The sequence below is a fragment of the Cnephaeus nilssonii genome (assembly GCF_951640355.1).
Source record: "Cnephaeus nilssonii genome assembly, chromosome: 2".
NCBI classification, from domain to species: domain Eukaryota; kingdom Metazoa; phylum Chordata; class Mammalia; order Chiroptera; family Vespertilionidae; genus Cnephaeus; species Cnephaeus nilssonii.
The window spans coordinates 6,585,458-6,603,140 of NC_137073.1; the positions used below are offsets into that span (position 1 = coordinate 6,585,458).

Sequence of the window (17,683 nt, forward strand, 5' to 3'; positions counted from 1 at the left end):
GTAGCTCTCCGCCCGCTGCCCCAGTTTCATCCTCTATTAATCTGCAAGGGCTGCCATTAACTACCACAGAGAGGGTGGCTTAGACAACAAAGATTTAGTTCCTCACAGTTCAGGAGGTCAGAAGTCCAAGATCAAGCTGTTGGCAGAGTTGGTTTCTCCTGAGGCCTCTCTCCTCGGCTTGCAGATGGCCACCTTCTTGCTGTATCTTCTCATGGTCACCCCTCTGTCTGTGTTGCCTATGTCCTAATCTCCTCTCATAAGGACACCTGTCACATTGGGTTAGGGCCCACCCGAATGCCTCCATTTTACCTTGATCACCTCTTTGAGGTCATGTTCCGAGGTGCTGGGGTCAGGGCTCAGCATAGGAATCTGGGGAAGACAGCTCAGCCTTCACACAGCCTGACCAGCTCCTGAACATGTCTTTCTGGCTGAATGCTTTTATGCCTCTTTTGTACAATCCTTCCACGCGAAAGGACTGGTTGAGAATAATAGGTGATTGAACAAATGTAGCTCCTTGGTTGTGGTCAGACCCTGAGCCGTCTGCGAACTCCGAATGGTTCTTTCAGGTCAGTGCGAAGGCCTTGTCGCTGCCTGAGGAACACGAGTGAGAAGGAATGGGCATGGGGGCAAAGGTCTGTGTGTCTTTGTTCTCAGCACATGGCTGGGCTAGGAAAGAAGGAACCTGTCCAGAATTCCCGCAGGACAAGAAAAGGAGGGGACATCTCAACAGGAAAAAGCTCTGCAGGGAAAGTGAAGGGAAGCCAGGCAATGAAGAACACCCTCAATGCTGCAAAGCCAGAAGGAGCTCGTACTTTGGAAGACGAGGAAAAGTTAGAAAATGAGGGAAAGAGAAGAACAAGGGAGAGACAAGAGATGAGGAAGTACCAGAGAAGAAGGGAGAGCCGGAGAGTCAGGGAGCCAAGGAGAGCCAGAGAGAGCCAGGGAGAGCCAGAAACAGCCAGGGAGAGCCAGAGACAGCCAGGGAGAGCCAGAGACAGCCAGAGAGAGCCAGAGAGAGCCAGGAGAGCCAGAGACAGCCAGAGACAGCCAGGGAGAGCCAGAGACAGCCAGGGAGAGCCAGAGACAGCCAGGGAGAGCCAGAGAGAGCCAGGGAGAGCCAGAGACAGCCAGAGACAGCCAGGGAGAGCCAGAGACAGCCAGGGAGAGCCAGGTAGCCAGGGAGAGCCAGAGAGAGCTAGAGGGAGCCAGGGAGAGCCAGAGACAGCCAGGGAGAGCCAGAGAGAGCCAGAGACAGCCAGGGAGAGCCAGAGAGAGCCAGAGACAGCCAGGGAGAGCCAGAGACAGCCAGGGAGAGCCAGGTAGCCAGGGAGAGCCAGAGACAGCTAGAGGGAGCCAGGGAGAGCCAGAGACAGCCAGGGAGAGCCAGAGACAGCCAGGGAGAGCCAGAGAGAGCCAGAGAGAGCCAGAGACAGCCAGGGAGAGCCAGAGACAGCCAGGGAGAGCCAGGTAGCCAGGGAGAGCCAGAGAGAGCTAGAGGGAGCCAGGGAGAGCCAGAGACAGCCAGGGAGAGCCAGAGAGAGCCAGAGACAGCCAGGGAGAGCCAGAGAGAGCCAGAGACAGCCAGGGAGAGCCAGAGACAGCCAGGGAGAGCCAGGTAGCCAGGGAGAGCCAGAGACAGCCAGGGAGAGCCAGAGAGCCAGGAAGAGCCAGTGAGAGCCAGGGGGAGCCAGGGAGCCAGAGAGCCAGGGAGAGCCAGTGAGAGCCAGACAGGGAAAACCAAAAGAAGAAAAACCAGCCATTGAACCAAGGGCTGTAGGAAAGCACCCAGCTGGGGATGATGTACCCAGAAAAGCCGAAAGGAAAAGAACAAGGGGCTGGCTCAGTACCTCAAGGAATGCAAAGAGGCCATACATGGATATGCGTTTGAGCCGTGAGGAGCTAAGAGAATTTGAGGATTTGCCTCGGGTAGAGGATGAGGTGAAGAAAACCAGACAGAAATGGGGGTGGAGGGTGGGGGCGGGGGTGGGGGAAGAGGCAGCGTTATGTGGATGCAAAAAAGTTTACAGGACCCCTTCTACCCAAGGGATCCAAGGGAACTCGGGTGGCTGTAGGGCCCCACAAAGGAGCGTCGAAGACATTCCTCTTGTGTAGTCTCCTGTTCGCTAAGCACAGGGCTTTAACCTTATGCTTATACTTTGCTCTAGGTGTCTTTCTTCCTATCCAACTGCAGCCCTCTATGTTTCAATAGCAGAGTCTCATCTGTTGCATAGAATAATGTCTATGGTGCATTGTAAAATTAAAAAGAAAGCAGTTTGAAGAACCATCAAAAAAAGAAAAGAGCCTGGCCATCATGGCTCAAAGTTGAGCATCGACCTATGAATCTGAGGGTCAGGGTTTGATTCCAGATTAGGGCGCATGCCCAGGCTGCTGGCTCGATCCCCAGTATGGGACATGCAGGAGGCAACCGATCAGTATTCTCTATCATCATTGATATTTCTCTCTCTCCCTCTCCCTTCCTCTCTGAAATCAATAAAAAATATTTTTTAAAGAAAAGATATATGTACAGTTAGGATTGCTGAGTGGTGTGGCATGCTGACTTTGTAACAGTGGAGAAAAAGCAGAAAACTGGGGAGCCTTGGGGATGGGAGAGCTTTCTGATCTTAGTTTATCAGAACTATTCCTGGAAGCTTTCCAGTGCTTCCCCCCCTGCACTGAGCGGACACTGAGCTCAGACTGCTGAGTCTGTGGTTACACCCGGCAGCACTGGCTATGACAACAGAGGAAGCTCCTGCACTCTCCATCAGAACACCTTCAAGTGCTGTCCACACTCCTGAGGTGCATAAACTGGTACCATGGACACGAAATATGGGAACAGCCTCCCTCCATGCAGCCTTCAGGCAATCCCTGGAAAACCAAGAACTGAACAAAAAATTTTTAATTTTTAATATGTTTTTAATTGATTTTAAAGAGAGAAGAAGGGAGAGGAAGAGAGATAGAAACATCGAAGAGAGAGAAATACCAATCAGCTGCCTCATGCACTTCCCCTACTGGGGATCAAGGATGTGACCTCTTGGTTTACGGGTCGATTCTCAAGCACTGCGCCACACTGGCTGGGCTGGACGAATTTTTCATACTGGCCTGGGAACTCTAGGGAGGGAGATCCTATGGTAGGAGCTACCTACACTGGAGCGTTGTTAACTTCTACTGCCTGACGAATGTCTGTCCTTGGTGTACCCTAACATAATAAACTCATTTTCAGGGGGTTGTGCTTTGTGCCCATCACCGCACTGGCTCGGCCCTGGAGGCTTCAGGGCAGCTGGAACTTACAGGCCACAGCTGTGCTGTACCTGAGTTTACCTTGGGCCAGGTAAAAACGTGCCAGACAGGAACTAAGGAGGAGGCCATCTGGCTTTCTCAGATAGACTTTTACGGTTATTGGGAGTTATTTTAACGGCTAAATCCAGGAACCCTAATAGGTATAGCGGAGGTCGGTCCTGCAGACGGGTCTCCCCTGTGTGGGGTCCTACAGATAAGAACTTGGCTGCAAAGAAGCCTGGGCCCAGGGCCAAGGGTCAACTGTGTAGAAATGAGTTAATAAAGCAGCCTGAGACTGCTCGCCTTGCAAAGGCCTGTTTGCAAGGTTGACCCTTGGCTGGCGACTGGGAACTTGGACTTGAGGAGGCTTCTCCTCATTCACTAAACGATGAGTGGCTCCCTGTGCCCAAACCGTGTGCAAACGACGTGCTTTTGCGATATCTGCTTTCCCTCTGGGAATCTGGAATTGGGAGTGTACTAGGCGGACGGTGCCTATGCAGCCAGCCCCAGTGAAAGCCCCGCACTGAGTCCCTAATCAGCCCATTCTGCTGGGTGGTCACACGCATTGCTGGAGGAATTAAGTGTGTCCTGTGTGACTTCCCTGGGAGAGGACTCGGGGAAGCTTGCGCCCGGTTCCCTTCCCACTTTGCCTGTGTGCCCTTGCCCTGGCTGATTCTGCTGCACAGCCTTTCTCTGTAATACATCGTATACGGCCACAAGTAGGGCTGTATTCTGAGTCTGTGAGTCTCCTAGTGAATCATCGACCTGGGGAGTGGTCTTGGGGACCCCTACACAAGACACAAGGGGGACACCTGAGGTATCGGTAGTGTTCTCTTTCTCAGTCTGGGTGCTGTTTACATGGGATGTTTAGTTTGAAAATTCCCTGAGCCATACAATTATGATATGTATACTTTTTCTGTATGTAGAATCAACTTCAATAAAAAGAAAATAGAAGACTATACACCATAGAGATTTAAAAAAAATAATGACTTAATTAAAAACAACAACATCACTCCCTTTTATTCAGCAAACATTTGCCACTCCTTTTTTTAATTTTTATATACTTTATTGATTTTTTACAGAGAGGAAGGGGGATAGTTAGAAACATTGATGAGAGAGAAACACTGATTCAGCTGCCTCCTGCACACTCCCCACTGGGGATGTGCCCGCAACCAAGGTACATGCCCTCGACCGGAATCGAAACCTGGGTCCCCTCCGTCCGCAGGCCGACACTCTATCCACTGAGCCAAACCGGTTTTGGCCATTTGCCACTCCTTTTTACCAGGCATTGCACTGGGAGCTTGGGACATGGGGTAGGAAGGACATCTTCATTGCTGAGCAGTTTATTGGGAGGCAAGTAAAGAGTACTTATGATGTGGTTGACTTTTGCTGGGCTCTATCAGAGACACAGTAGGGTGACAGGGGCACAGAGGAGAGCTTCTAACTGGGCTATTTTGCCACTCCAGGGTTGCCATTCAGGTATCTATAGTAGCTAGGTAGGCAAATGGTCAAAGGTGGCAGGTGGGGAGCTGGGAACCTTGTCAGAATGGGAAAATGTGCAGGCAGAGAGTTGCCAGAGCTAGTAGTTTTGTTTTTGTTTTGCAGGAAAAGCCATGGATCTGAATTTTGTGAGAGCTCTTGATTTTTAAGTGCTTTAAATCCAAATGTTAAATGGGGGCTAAAAAAATAAATAAAAAGTGGGGCCAAACAAAACACCCCTGCGGGCCAGATTTGGCATTGGCCTGTCAGTTTGCCAGGCACTGTGCCAACCAGCCATCCCTCCCTCTGACCAAACACTGAGGGTCTACTCTTTGAGGCACTGGGAAGTACAGCAGTGAGCACGCCACACCTGCTTGTGCAGTGGAGGGCTCTGGCATGGAGCTTCTCACACTTAAGTATGTGTAGGCATCACCTGGGCAGATTCTACTCAGGAGGTCTGCCGCGGGGCCTGAAAAGTTGCCTTTCTAACAAGCTCCCAGGTGGTGGTAATGGTGGTGGGCCCTGGACCATACGCCGAGCAGCGTTGCTCTGTAAGCCAGGGTCACAGAAACAGCTGTTACTTGAAGGAGAGGAGTGGGGACCTTGACATGAAGATGCAAGTTTATGGCAAGCATCCTGTTTTCACCTGGATTTTAGTTTATTGGGGTTGGCTCGGAAGAGAACTGATGGCATGGGAGGCGGGTTCTAAGGCTCTCCCACGCTCTCTCTCGGGTCTCTATTCGGAGTTTATATTCTAGAAGACGGGGTGGGGGTGGAGGAAGGTTTAAGGAAAACTTCCTGAAGGAGGTACTTCCCGGGCTTCTGGGCTTCCGAGAGAGGGAGAAACCCAGAACTCCGGCTCGGTTACGGCCCTGGCATCCCACGTGTCTACAGTCCCCGACTCCCTGTCAATCAAGGCCCCCCTCCCCCTCCCGCCGCTCGGGCTGCGCTGTTTAAAGGCGGCTGTGGGGCCGAGCGCACCCAGAGTGCCGCGCGGCGGGCGGGTTTGGATTTTAAATCCCCGCGGCCAATCAGCGGCGCGTAGACCTTTGTAACGTTCCCGGCGCCGCGTTTGAATTCGAGGAGGAGCCGAGCGGTGTCAGCCTTTGCCCAGACCCTGCTAGATCGGCTCGGGGAGTCCGGGAGCATGAGTGCGGCGGCGGCTGCAGGGAAGCTGGCGCGGGCACCGGCCGACCCAGGGAGAGCCGGCGGCCCCGGCGCTGCAGCTCCGGGGGCTCCAGCGGCCGCCCCGCCGGGGAAAGAGATCCCGGAGGTCCTAGTGGACCCACGCAGCCGGCGGCGCTATCTGCGGGGCCGCTTTCTGGGGAAGGGCGGCTTTGCCAAGTGCTTCGAGATCTCGGACGCGGACACTAAGGAGGTGTTCGCGGGCAAGATCGTGCCTAAGTCGCTGCTGCTCAAGCCGCACCAGAAGGAGAAGATGTCCATGGAGATATCCATTCACCGCAGCCTCGCCCACCAGCATGTCGTAGGCTTCCACGGCTTTTTCGAGGACAACGACTTCGTATTCGTGGTGTTGGAGCTCTGCCGCCGGAGAGTGAGTGTCTGTGTTGGGAGACTGGAGCTGCCCGGGGCCGGGGTGGAGCGCCGGGAGCCGGAGCTGCGGGAGGCCCTAGAGGGGAGGTGCTGGGAACCGAGCTAGCGGCGGAAAAGCTCCTGGGCAGAGCTCGGAGCTTCTGGAGGAGGGGGTTTCGGTTAAATGGAGCCCGCGTCTTGTTGCTGCCAGGGAAGTTGGCTCCTGGACGCGGGGTGTTGGGTGGAGGGGGGGGAGCCCTGCTAATGGACGCTAGGGCTTCCGGAGTTGCTAAGGGTGGAGTCCGGGGGAATGGTGCCATGGACCTGGAGCTTCCGGATTGGGCTTGTGTCTGGGAGAGGGTGGTTGGAGCTACACTTTGGAGGTTCAGGAAAGGGATCTGCTGCTGCGAAAAGACCGGGGAGGGGATTACTGGGGACTCTGAGATGAGGGAGTGGGGCTGGCAGAGGGGTCCCAGGTCAGGGGCTTGGGCAGGAGCTGGTAGGAGAGGGGGGTGCCATGAACGGTGTGGCCAGGTTCATGGGAGAGCCCAGATCCTAGCTGTTCTGGAAGAGAAATGACGGGGATGGGGGTGGGGTGTCCTGGGCTGCCTTTACCTAATGTTACCGCCTCCACCTGAGGACCTCAGTACCGACCCCCCATTCCTCCTCCTTCCTTTCCTCTCCCCCCGCCCCCCAGTCTCTCCTGGAACTGCACAAACGGAGGAAAGCACTGACGGAGCCCGAGGCTCGCTACTATCTGCGGCAGGTGGTCCTTGGCTGCCAGTACCTGCACCGAAACCGGGTCATTCACCGGGACCTCAAGCTAGGCAACCTCTTCCTGAATGAGGATCTAGAGGTGAAAATAGGTGAGGTGCTGGGCCTGCAGGGGTTCCGGACACAACAAAGAAGTGGGAATGAAGAGGAGGCCGGGAGGGAGGAAGAGGGGGTAGGAAGCCTGGGCTGTTGATCACTGTAAGTTTCAATGTACATCATCTGTACAGTGCAGTGTGTACTCACCACCCAGCGTCTAGTCTCCTTCATGTATCTGACCCTCTTTACTCCTCATCCTCCCCCATTCCTATTCCCCTCTGGTAACTGCCATACTGTTGACTGTCTATGAGTTTGTTTTGTTTGTTTGTTGCTTTCTGTTTTGTATCCCACATGTGAGTGAAATCATGGTTCTTGTCCTTTTCTGTCCGACTTATTTTACTTAACAAAATACTCTTCAAGATTCATTCATATTGTCTCAAATGACAGTATCTCATCCTTTTTTATGCCTGAGTAGTATTCCATTGTATATATGTACCACATCTTTTTTCAATTATCCATTGAAGGACATTTAAGTTGTTTCCATGTCTTGGCTACCGTGAATAATGCTGCAATGAACATAAGGGTACATATGTCTTTAAAAATAAGTGTTTTCACCCCGCCTGTGTTGCTCAGTGGTTTGTGTTGGCCTATGAACCAGGAGGTCACGGTTTGATTCCTGGTCAGGACACATGCCCGAGTTGAGGGCTCCATCCCAGTAATGGTCATGCAGGAGACAGTGGATCAATGCTTCTCTCTCATCGTTGATGTTTATCTCTCCCCCCTCCCTTCCTCTCTGAAATCAATAAAAATATTTTTTATTTTTTTTTATTTTTAAAAATATATTTTATTGATTTTTTACAGAGAGGAAGGGAGAGGGATAGAGAGTTAGAAACATTGATGAGAGAGAAACATCGATCAGCTGCCTCCTGCACACCCCCTAATGGGGATGTGCCCACAACCAAGGTACATGCCCCTGACCGGAATCGAACCCAGGACCCTTCAGTCCGCAGGCCGACGCTCTATCTGCTGAGCCAAACCGGTTTCGGCATTTTTCAAAAAGTGCTTTCAAAATTTGGGGGTAGATACCCAGAAGAGGATTTCTGGGCCATAGGGTAGCTCTGTTCATTTTTTGAGGACCCTCCAAACTGTTTTCCATAGTGGCTGAACCAATTTATGTTCCTCCCAGCAGTGTATGAGGAACTTTTCCCCAGTTCTCTCTAACACTTGTTATTTCTGACACTATTTTTAAACAAGAATTTAAATGATTTTTCCATTTTTAAAATTGGGAGGCTGATCATTAAAGTTTTGATTTAGCGCTTTATTTATTTATTTTTAAAGATTTTAAATTGATATTTAGAGAGAGAGTAAGGGAGAGGGGGAGAGAAAGGGAAGCATCAACATCGATGTGAGAGCGAGACATCGATTGGCTGCTTCCTGCACACCTACCGGGACTGAGCCCGCAACCGGGGCATGTGCCCTGGCTGGGAACCAAACCAGCAACCGTTTGGAGTCCAGGATGATGCCCAACCAACTGAGCCACAGCGGCCAGGACTGCAGCTCTTCTTAAACACTCCAGCGGTACAAGGACAGCATTCCCTCGGGCAGCTCTTCGCTGGGCTGAAAAGCAGCTGTTCCCTTTAGACTCCCCCCGGTTTGCCACAATCCCAATCCCTCCCTACTCCTCACAGACTTGCCTAGTAGCAGTCCTGAAGTTTGCCTGCTTGATCCCTTAGTTTCTCTCTCCCTGCCAATTCCCTTTTAGAAGCTTAGCCCTCCTTCCTAAGAGCAGGGGTTGCGGGGGGCGGGGGTCATTGAGAGGCGCCCTCCTTGGGCCAGCATGGTGGGGGATTCCTGGGGAGGCCTGGCAGCGTACAGGAGTAGAGCTTGAGGGCTCAGATGACCCTGGTTCTCGGGGGTCCAACAGGACCATAAAGGCAGTCTGTGTTGACAGATGACGGAGGCTAGCATCTGAGTACGCCCCTTCCTCCCTCTGTCCCAGGGGATTTTGGACTGGCAACCAAGGTGGAATACGACGGGGAAAGGAAGAAGACCCTGTGCGGAACTCCTAATTACATAGCTCCTGAGGTGCTGAGCAAGAAAGGGCACAGTTTCGAGGTGGACGTGTGGTCCATTGGGTGCATTATGTAAGTTGGGGGACCCACCTGGCCTCCGCAGGGGCTCTTTTGGAAATCCCACCTGTGAACCGATCTGCCTGTGAAAAGGCTGCTCCAGAGGGCAGACTATCCCAAAACAAAGCCTAATTCCCCATCTCTTCTTGACACTGGTGTAGGCTGTAGGATTCCTGCAGCCGGGCCCCTTGCTACTCAGAGTGTGGTCCACAGACCAGCAATGCCATCACTTAGAAACCCGTTCAAAATGGAGGACCTGAATCAGAATCCGATTTTAACCAAGTCCTTGGCTGATCTCGTGCGCAAAGGCTGTAGAACCACTGATCTAGAAAGCAGCATGGGCGTGAGGGCGTGAGGGCGTGGGCCAGGAGCTGGAGCTGCAGGAGAGCTGCCTGCGGCCTGTCCAGGCCGGGGCCATCAGAGCTGAGTGGTGGGAGAGCGCCTTTGCAGGTGTGGCTTTGATGGCCTGGGACGAGTCAGAGTGAGTTGTGGCAATGGCCTTCATACTCTTTTTCCAGTGGAGCTATTTCAAATGAAAACTCCAGGCTTTAAGTACAGAACTCTTAAACACAGAGCTGCCTCTGCCGGAGCGGGGAGCCCCATCGTGACGTGGTCTGTATCGGCTGGCGGCCTCTGGGGCCCTAGAACACAGCTGGCTTTTGCTGAAAAATCTCTGGCCCACAAGAATCCTTCTCCTCACCTCTAATCTACTGAGGCTCTCTGCCAGTGTCCTGGTTTCTGGGCGGCTCCGTGGGCTTGGGAACTGTCCTCAGGGACAGAGGGCGTGTCCAGAGGATGCCTGGCCTTCACTCTGGCCCTGAGCCAAACCCCCCTGTGCTTACAGGTACACCTTGTTAGTGGGCAAACCACCGTTTGAGACATCGTGCCTAAAAGAGACCTACCTCCGGATCAAGAAGAATGACTACAGTATTCCCAAGGTGACTAAAAACACTTGGAGTTGAACTTGATTATGTTTTGTTACCCCCTCGCCCCCAAAGCTATTTACTGAGCCCAGCTAGAACCTGGGGACACAGGTCAATTCCACACCTCAGCTAGCCTCAGAGCCTTCGAGGATCCATGTCCGAAACTGCATACAGAACTGAACATCTGTGCGCAAAAGCATTTTTTCCAGGGGAAGGGAGTTTGTCGATTTCAGAGGAAAAACAAACACCAAAAAGATGGGATGGGATAGGAGGCAGGAGAAGTGCTGCATCAGCTTTGGCAGTGGACTTGATGCAGATGGGCCAGTGGCCTGGACCTTCTGAACTGTGGCCCTGTCTGAGCCAGAGCTGCTGCCTCTGCAGCACCTCGCACGGTGCCCTGCAAACAGCAGGTGCTCACAGTCGTGGATCACCATGAATGATGATCCACGTGATGTGAAAATGCACCTGGCACATGGCCGCTTTCCTGTTTAGTCTTCTTGTCTTGTGTGCAGCCCAGAGCCCTGTCCCCATGAAGAAAGAGTCCTAAAGGGTCAGTTAGCTGTCAGACGGACACAGCATGGAACGGTTCAGGGTGTGGGTCCTTGAGCTGCTAGACTGCCTCCGTGTGGGTGCTGGCTCTAACACTTAGTGCATATTCTTAGGCACATAACCTCTCTGTGCCTCAGTTTCCTCATCTACAAGGGCGCGGTGGTCACAGAGGCCTCCACCCCTTACATGTTTCTGTGAAGGCTAACTGGGTGAATAATAGGGTGTGTTTAGGATCGTTCCCTGGCGCACAGTGGGTGTGGAGTTAATGCTAAGCTGTTACTATGCATTTGACCTGTGCTAGGTTATAGCCCACGGAACCGTCTCACTGGGGCTCCAGGCTTGGTACTGTGTCCCCACTTTATAGATGAAGATACTTGTCACAACTGGTGGTGTGGGCAGAACTGGGACTTACACCAGGTCTCTGTGACCCCAAAGCCTGTGTTCTCGAGTCTAGTGGGGAGTAGGAGTTTCAAGAGGAGGGAGAAGCACCATTCTCACGCTTGTCAGCTCAGCACAGCTGAGGGGGACTGCGTTGTTGTAGTTGCTGGCTGGGCCTGTGGTACCAGGGCTGCCTGGGGAATAGGCTGCAGGTCCTGGTGCGTGCTGCACTTGGGCTTCGACACGTGGCTTATGGCTCTCCCGTCTCTGCTCCAGCACATCAACCCCGTGGCCGCCTCCCTCATTCAGAAGATGCTTCAGACCGACCCCACTGCCCGCCCCACCGTCCACGAGCTGCTCAGCGACGAGTTTTTTACCTCTGGCTACATCCCCGCCCGACTGCCCATCACCTGCCTCACCATCCCACCCAGGTTTTCCATTGCTCCCAGCAGCTTGGACCCCAGCAACCGGAAGCCTCTCTCAGTCCTCAATAAAGGTAAAACAAGGCCTGGCAGACCACAGACCCCTCCCCCCAAAGAGCCTAGGCTTCCAATGTGTGGGTGGCTGGCCCAGCGTGCGGGGTGCAGCAGGACAGGCTCTGGCCCCATGGCCCCGTCCTCCATAGGAAGATGCCCTTGGTTCTGTTAGACAGTGGTTCTCAACCTCCCTAATGCCGCGGCCCTTTAATACAGTTCCTCACGTTGTGGGGACCCCCAACCAGAAAATTATTTTCGTTGCTACTTCATAACTAATTTTGCTACTGCTATGAATCGTAATGTAAATATCTGTGTTTTCCGATGGTCTTAGGTGACCCTGCTAGCGGTTCTCAATCTGTGGGTCGCTGCTGTAGAGCCTAAGACCATCAGAAAACACAGATAGTTACATTACGATTCATAACAGTAGCAAAATTACAGTTATGAAGTAGCAACGAAAATAATTTTATGGTTGGAGGTCACCACAACGTGAGGAACTGTATTAAAGGGTCGCGGCATTAGAAAGGTTGAGAACCACTGTGTTAGATAGACCGAGCACGGCTGAATCACACCTGTCAGGCCCAAAGAGCAGAGTGGACTGAACGGCACACCGAGAAATTCTAATCGTCACTCCTGTGTGGTTCATTGAGAAAATTATGAGAAACTTCAAATGTCCACAGAGACCTGAGGGCAGTGGACTCCCGAGCACCCACCAGGTTCGTGTCACGAAGAGTGTGCCACGTGTGCTTCATCTCCTGTTTGTTCCTCTGAAGTTTTTGAAGTTAATAGCAGACACCATACCATTTTATCCCCTATAACTTCAGTGAGTCTGTCTTTAAAAGGATGGGCATCTTATCACACCACATGCCACTGATTAGGTTATTATTGTTTCTAGGTCTCCTCAGAGGACAAATTAGGAAATACATAGTGTGTGTGGGGGTGGGGAAGGGGGGCCTGAGTTTATGGTGATATTTCCAATTCACATTTTTTTTCTCTTTTGTTTTTGTTAATCCTCACCCGAGGATATTTTTCCATTGATTTCTCAAAGAGAGGGAAAGAGAGAGAGAAATATCGATGTGAGAGAAACACATCGATTGGTTGCCTCCTTCACACGCCCGGACCAGGGCGCAGGCCGGGGAGGAGTCTGTAACCGCGGTACGGAATGGGTCCGAAGAGACTATCCACTGAGCCAAACCGGCTAGGGCCTGATTCACATTTTTTCAACATTTTATTTAACTTGTTATATTTCAAACTTGGGAAAAGGTGTGAGAATAGACAAAACCTCCTATATCCACTTTAGCCAGATCCACAATTGACATATTTTTTTCACATTTGCTTCATCAGTACCCTTTCTTCCTCTCCTCCCTCTTTCTTCTGAATTGTTTGTAAGTTATATACCCTAATCTTTACAACTTAATACTTCAATGTATTTATCCCCAAACAAAGATTCTTTTACTAAACCACAGCACATGGCACAGTTATCAGGTTCAGGAAATTTAATGTTGATACGAACTTGTTTTATAGCAATCTTTCTCTCAACTGTGAAGTTACTGCTTTTCTTTTGGTAATTTACAAGTGATTCTAACATAATGTTTTAGGGTTTTTACTTCTTTGATTTTATATTTCTTTTTAAAAAATATATATTTTATTGATTTTTTACAGAGAGGAAGGGAGAGGGATAGAGAGCTAGAAACATCGATGAGAGAGAAACATCGATCAGCTGCCTCCTGCATACCCCCTACTGGGGATGTGCCTGCAACCAAGGCACATGCCCTTGGCTGGAATCGAACCTGGGACCTTTCAGTCTGCAGGCCAACGCTCTAGCCACTGAGCCAAACCGGTTAGGGCTATATTTGTATTTCTTTTCTCTTTAACAGAAAATCTTGTCTCCCTACTTTAATACACATATATTTTTCAACATATACAAACTAGTTCCTTTTGTTAAATGAATGTTTTATTTTCTTGCAGTTCTATTTGTCCTGGGAATATATTTCACTAAAGATAATATAGTGTGAAAAAAAGATCACTTGAATGAAATACTTTTCTGTGTTGATATAGCATCAATTTAAAATATACTAATTTAATATATAAGTTCATTTGTTTCAGTTATAACCTAATACTGTTATTTTAAGGATTATCTGTTTTTCTTTTGGGGTTAATTTTTTGACATTTCTTTTACTGGTGATGTCAGTCTTTTTTTTTTTTTTTAATGTTTTTATTGATTTTTTAGAGAGATAGAAACATTGATCGGCTGCCTCCTGCAGGCCCCCTACTGGGGACCAAGCTGGCAACCTGGGCATATGCCCTGACCAGGAACCGAACGGTGGCTGCCTGGTTCATGGGTTGACACTCAACCACTGAGCCACACGGGCCAGGCCAGTGATGTCAGTCTTGATCACTTGGTCTTGGTGGTGTCTGACGGGCTTCTCCACTGCAGCATCACTGTTTTCTCTTGATGATTAAAACGTGCCTTGCCAGGGCTGCTTTGAGACTGTTGCTCCTCCGACTCCGCCCACCGATGCCAGCACTCCTGGTGGCTCTCGCCGTGGCAGCTGTTCCCATGGTGTTCTGACAGTGATGTTTCTCTGCTGGCTCCTGCACATTCATTCATGGGAATACTTCCGTACGGAGGAGCTGGTGCTCTCTCCCATGTATTTATTTATTCGATTATGTCAGTCTGGACTCATGGGTATTTATTTATTCTTTGGGCTATCATGTAATTGTGCTATTTTAAGGATTGCTTTTTTTCTTCTTTTGGCTTTAATTTTTGGACATAAAACATTTTGTAAAAACTTCTTATGCTGGAAATTTTCAAACTTACCCAAAAGTAGAGAGAACGGGCCCTAGCTGGTTTGGCTCAGTGGATAGAGCATCGGCCTACGAACTGAAAGGTCCCACGTTCAATTCCGGTCAAGGGCGCATGCCCGGGTTGAGGGCTCGATCCCCAGTGGGGGGCTTGCAGGAGGCAGCCTATCAATGATTTTCTCATCATTGATGTTTCTATCTTTCTCTCCCTCTTCTTTCCTCTCTGAAATCAATCAGTTATGTTTGCCTATATTTATTTCACATGCTCCTCCTTTTTTTGGCTAGAGTTTTAAAGGCAAATCTGAAATATTTCACATTTAAGTCTTTACCACAGCATCGTTTTAAAATTGAAACTCTGATCTGTAAATATTGTAGAGAAGGATTTCATATTTCACGAGGGGAATGAGCACATGGTAGTGGGAAAGGATTCCACAGATAAGCTTTAGACAAAATCATGCTTCTGCCCTCAGAAATGACCAGTGTCCCGTCTCAGTGTGGATCTTTTCAGGCCATTGGTCACATAAGTATATAGAGCACATTTTAGGGTGGGAACTCTCTTACATTTTTGTTAAGTGCCTGCTTAATTCATCCTGCTGGTCTGCCATTTACTGACCCCTCCCATTCTCCTGGATGCTGCAGGTACTTGTAATTGTCAGTGTGTGACTGTGGCTGTGGACCTTCTAAAGGCCTTGCCTGGTGCGGGGTACTAGTGAGAGCCTGAGCTCTAAGAGCCTGACACTGACTGGGTTTACCCAAAGCAATAGCAGCTAAAGGGGTCTTCTCTGGGGAGAGAGTACCAGCTGTGGCACGGGGTCCCGCACCCTCCCAACCTGCTGCTTTGTGCCCGCTAATGACCACGTCTCACCTCCTAGGCACGGAGAACCCTGTGCCTGAGCGGCCCCGAGAGAAAGAAGAGCCCGTGGTCCGGGACACCAGCGAGGCGGTCGACTGCCACCTTGGTGATATGCTGCAGCAGCTGCACAGCGTCAACGCCGCCAAGCCCTCGGAGCGGGGGCTGGTCAGGCAAGGTGGGCACTGCAGCCGTCTGGGGCGAGGCTGCCCCGGGCATCTCGCGAGGCCAGGGAGTCTCAGCCCGCAAAGTGTGGGCCTTGGCCAGGCCCCTGTCCTCATAGTATGTTTAGTTCCCCCATTTCCTGTGGATTAAATCCCGATGAGTTAGCCTGACGCCCAAGGCCCTCCATGGTCTGGCCCTTCCCTTCTGACTCATGGGTTCTGTCCCCCGTCTCCCAGCACCTCACTGCGGCCTGGGTACCTGTGCACACAGTTTCTTCTGTTCAGTGAATGCCTGGTTGGCCTTCGAGACGGTTGAAATAACAGACCAGGATGAGCTCCAGCCTCAGAGCTTTGCGCACACTGTCCCTTCCGGAGCGTTCTTCCTGCAGATCTCTGCATGGCTCACACACGTGTTTCTCAGATGTCGGCTCTGGTGGCCCCTCCCGAGCATTTCCTGGCACCGCTCCTAGCACTGGGCATCCCCCGTGCCTGCTTCATATTATCTATAGCACCTCTCACCCCACAGACTGAAGTTTCCATGTTGGTTTTCTGTATTAGAGAAGGGGTTATTGCAGTCACTGTGTATAACATTTTGATGTATTTGGAATTATCTTCTCACAATATTTGAATCCTCAAACTTAGAAAACTAGAGAATCTGCCAGCCACTGACTCTCACCATGATGGAAGCAACTTAAATATTTTGTTCATATTTATTTTGATTCGTCTCTGTCCCTATGGCTAGAATGCAAGCTCCATGAAGGCTGGGTTTTGCTCATTGCTCACTGAGGGTAGAGCCTGGTTCTGACCAATCATCTGTCTGTTTCCGTCCCAGAGGAGGCCGAGGATCCCGCCTGCATCCCCATCTTCTGGGTCAGCAAGTGGGTGGACTATTCGGACAAGTACGGCCTTGGTAGGTTTCTTCCAGAGTGGGTGGGTGGCCCCGGTGCGGCCTGTGACCCTTTGACCTGTCCCAGCCTCCTGCCTTTTTTGGCTGCTAGGTCCTCTCCCAACTCTCCCAGCTCCATCCCAGACCCCCGAGTGCCAGCTCCCCATGTCCCCCTGCTCCCTGCTCCCCTTTCTGAGGTCTCCCCCCACTTCCACTAGGATATCAACTGTGTGACAACAGCGTGGGGGTGCTCTTCAATGACTCGACTCGCCTTATCCTCTACAACGACGGTGACAGCCTGCAGTACATAGAGCGCGACGGCACCGAGTCCTACCTCACCGTGAATTCCCACCCCAACTCCTTGATCAAGAAGGTGGGTGCTGGCCAGCCCGCGTGGCCCATGCTGCTGGGAGGGAGATGGGCCGGGGTGGGCTAACTCTGGACTTCTGACTCTCCAACTAGATCACCCTCCTTAAGTATTTCCGGAACTACATGAGCGAGCACTTGCTGAAGGCAGGGGCCAATATCACGCCCCGGGAAGGTGACGAGCTGGCCCGGCTGCCCTACCTGCGCACCTGGTTTCGCACCCGCAGTGCCATCATCCTGCACCTCAGCAATGGCTGTGTGCAGATCAATTTCTTCCAGGTGAGCCGGGCCGGGGGAGGGCGTGGGGGTCGGTGCCTGTCCGGGGGCTCGGGTCGGGCGGGGAGTGGGAGATGTGGGACCTGTCCTTGGCAGCGGGAAGGGAGTGGGGTGAGGGCCCCCAATCAGCTGGGCTGTCTTCCTTCTGTTCCCCCACATACACAGCTGGACCTTCAATTCACTGGTCACCATCTGTCCCTCCTTCCCCCTAGGACCACACCAAGCTCATCCTGTGCCCGCTGATGGCCGCCGTGACTTACATCAACGAGAAGCGGGACTTCCGCACGTACCGCCTGAGCCTCCTGGAGGAGTTCGGCTGCTCCAAGGAGCTGGCCAGCCGGCTCCGATACGCCCGCACCATGGTGGACAAGCTGCTGAGCTCGCGCTCGGCCACCAACCGCCTCAAGGCCTCCTCGTAGGCCCACCCCCTTGGGACTGGTGCCCCCAGGACCCCCACCAGCACCTTGGCCCGTTCTGGTCAGCTCCCCTGGTGCTGGTTTTTATAGTGTGCCCCAGCCCTGGGCGTGGAGAGAGCCATTACAGGTGGGGCTGCTGTGTAAGTTATTTTTGTACATGTTTGCGTGTGGGTTCTATGGCCCCTTCCTTCCCTCTCACCCGCACTGTATGTACAGAATGTTGCTGTTGGATTCAGGACTGTCCTTTCCCTGCCTTTATGCACATTAAACACATGAGAATCTTCTTTTCCTTCTTGTATTCCGAGAGGTGTTTGGCACCTGGGCGTTCGGCACATCTTTGCTCCAACATCTATCCCCAGGCTTCCAAGCC

The 17,683-nt window shown here is 51.7% G+C and overlaps 1 protein-coding gene across 1 annotated transcript; it reads left to right on the top strand.

Annotated features, from left to right (window-relative positions):
- The first annotated feature begins 5,488 nt into the window (after nt 1–5,488).
- Nucleotides 5,489–17,580, top strand: PLK1 (polo like kinase 1). The gene is made up of 10 exons (XM_079791938.1): nt 5,489–6,310; nt 6,986–7,154; nt 9,098–9,242; nt 10,072–10,165; nt 11,354–11,573; nt 15,228–15,383; nt 16,202–16,279; nt 16,474–16,628; nt 16,718–16,900; nt 17,110–17,580. Exons 1-10 carry the CDS (start codon nt 5,903–5,905, stop codon nt 17,314–17,316), a joined length of 1,815 nt encoding a protein of 604 aa, XP_079648064.1. The 5' UTR covers nt 5,489–5,902; the 3' UTR covers nt 17,317–17,580.
- Nucleotides 17,581–17,683: the final 103 nt, after the last annotated feature.

Bases quoted from the DNA above. Each gene is read 5' to 3' on its own strand.
- PLK1 (XM_079791938.1), top strand. From the start codon at position 5,903: ATGAGTGCGGCGGCGGCTGCAGGGAAGCTGGCGCGGGCACCGGCCGAC. The intron at 15,384-16,201 runs GTGGGCACTGCA...TTTCCGTCCCAG, and splicing joins GCGGGGGCTGGTCAGGCAAG to AGGAGGCCGAGGATCCCGCC. The intron at 16,280-16,473 runs GTAGGTTTCTTC...CACTTCCACTAG, and splicing joins TTCGGACAAGTACGGCCTTG to GATATCAACTGTGTGACAAC.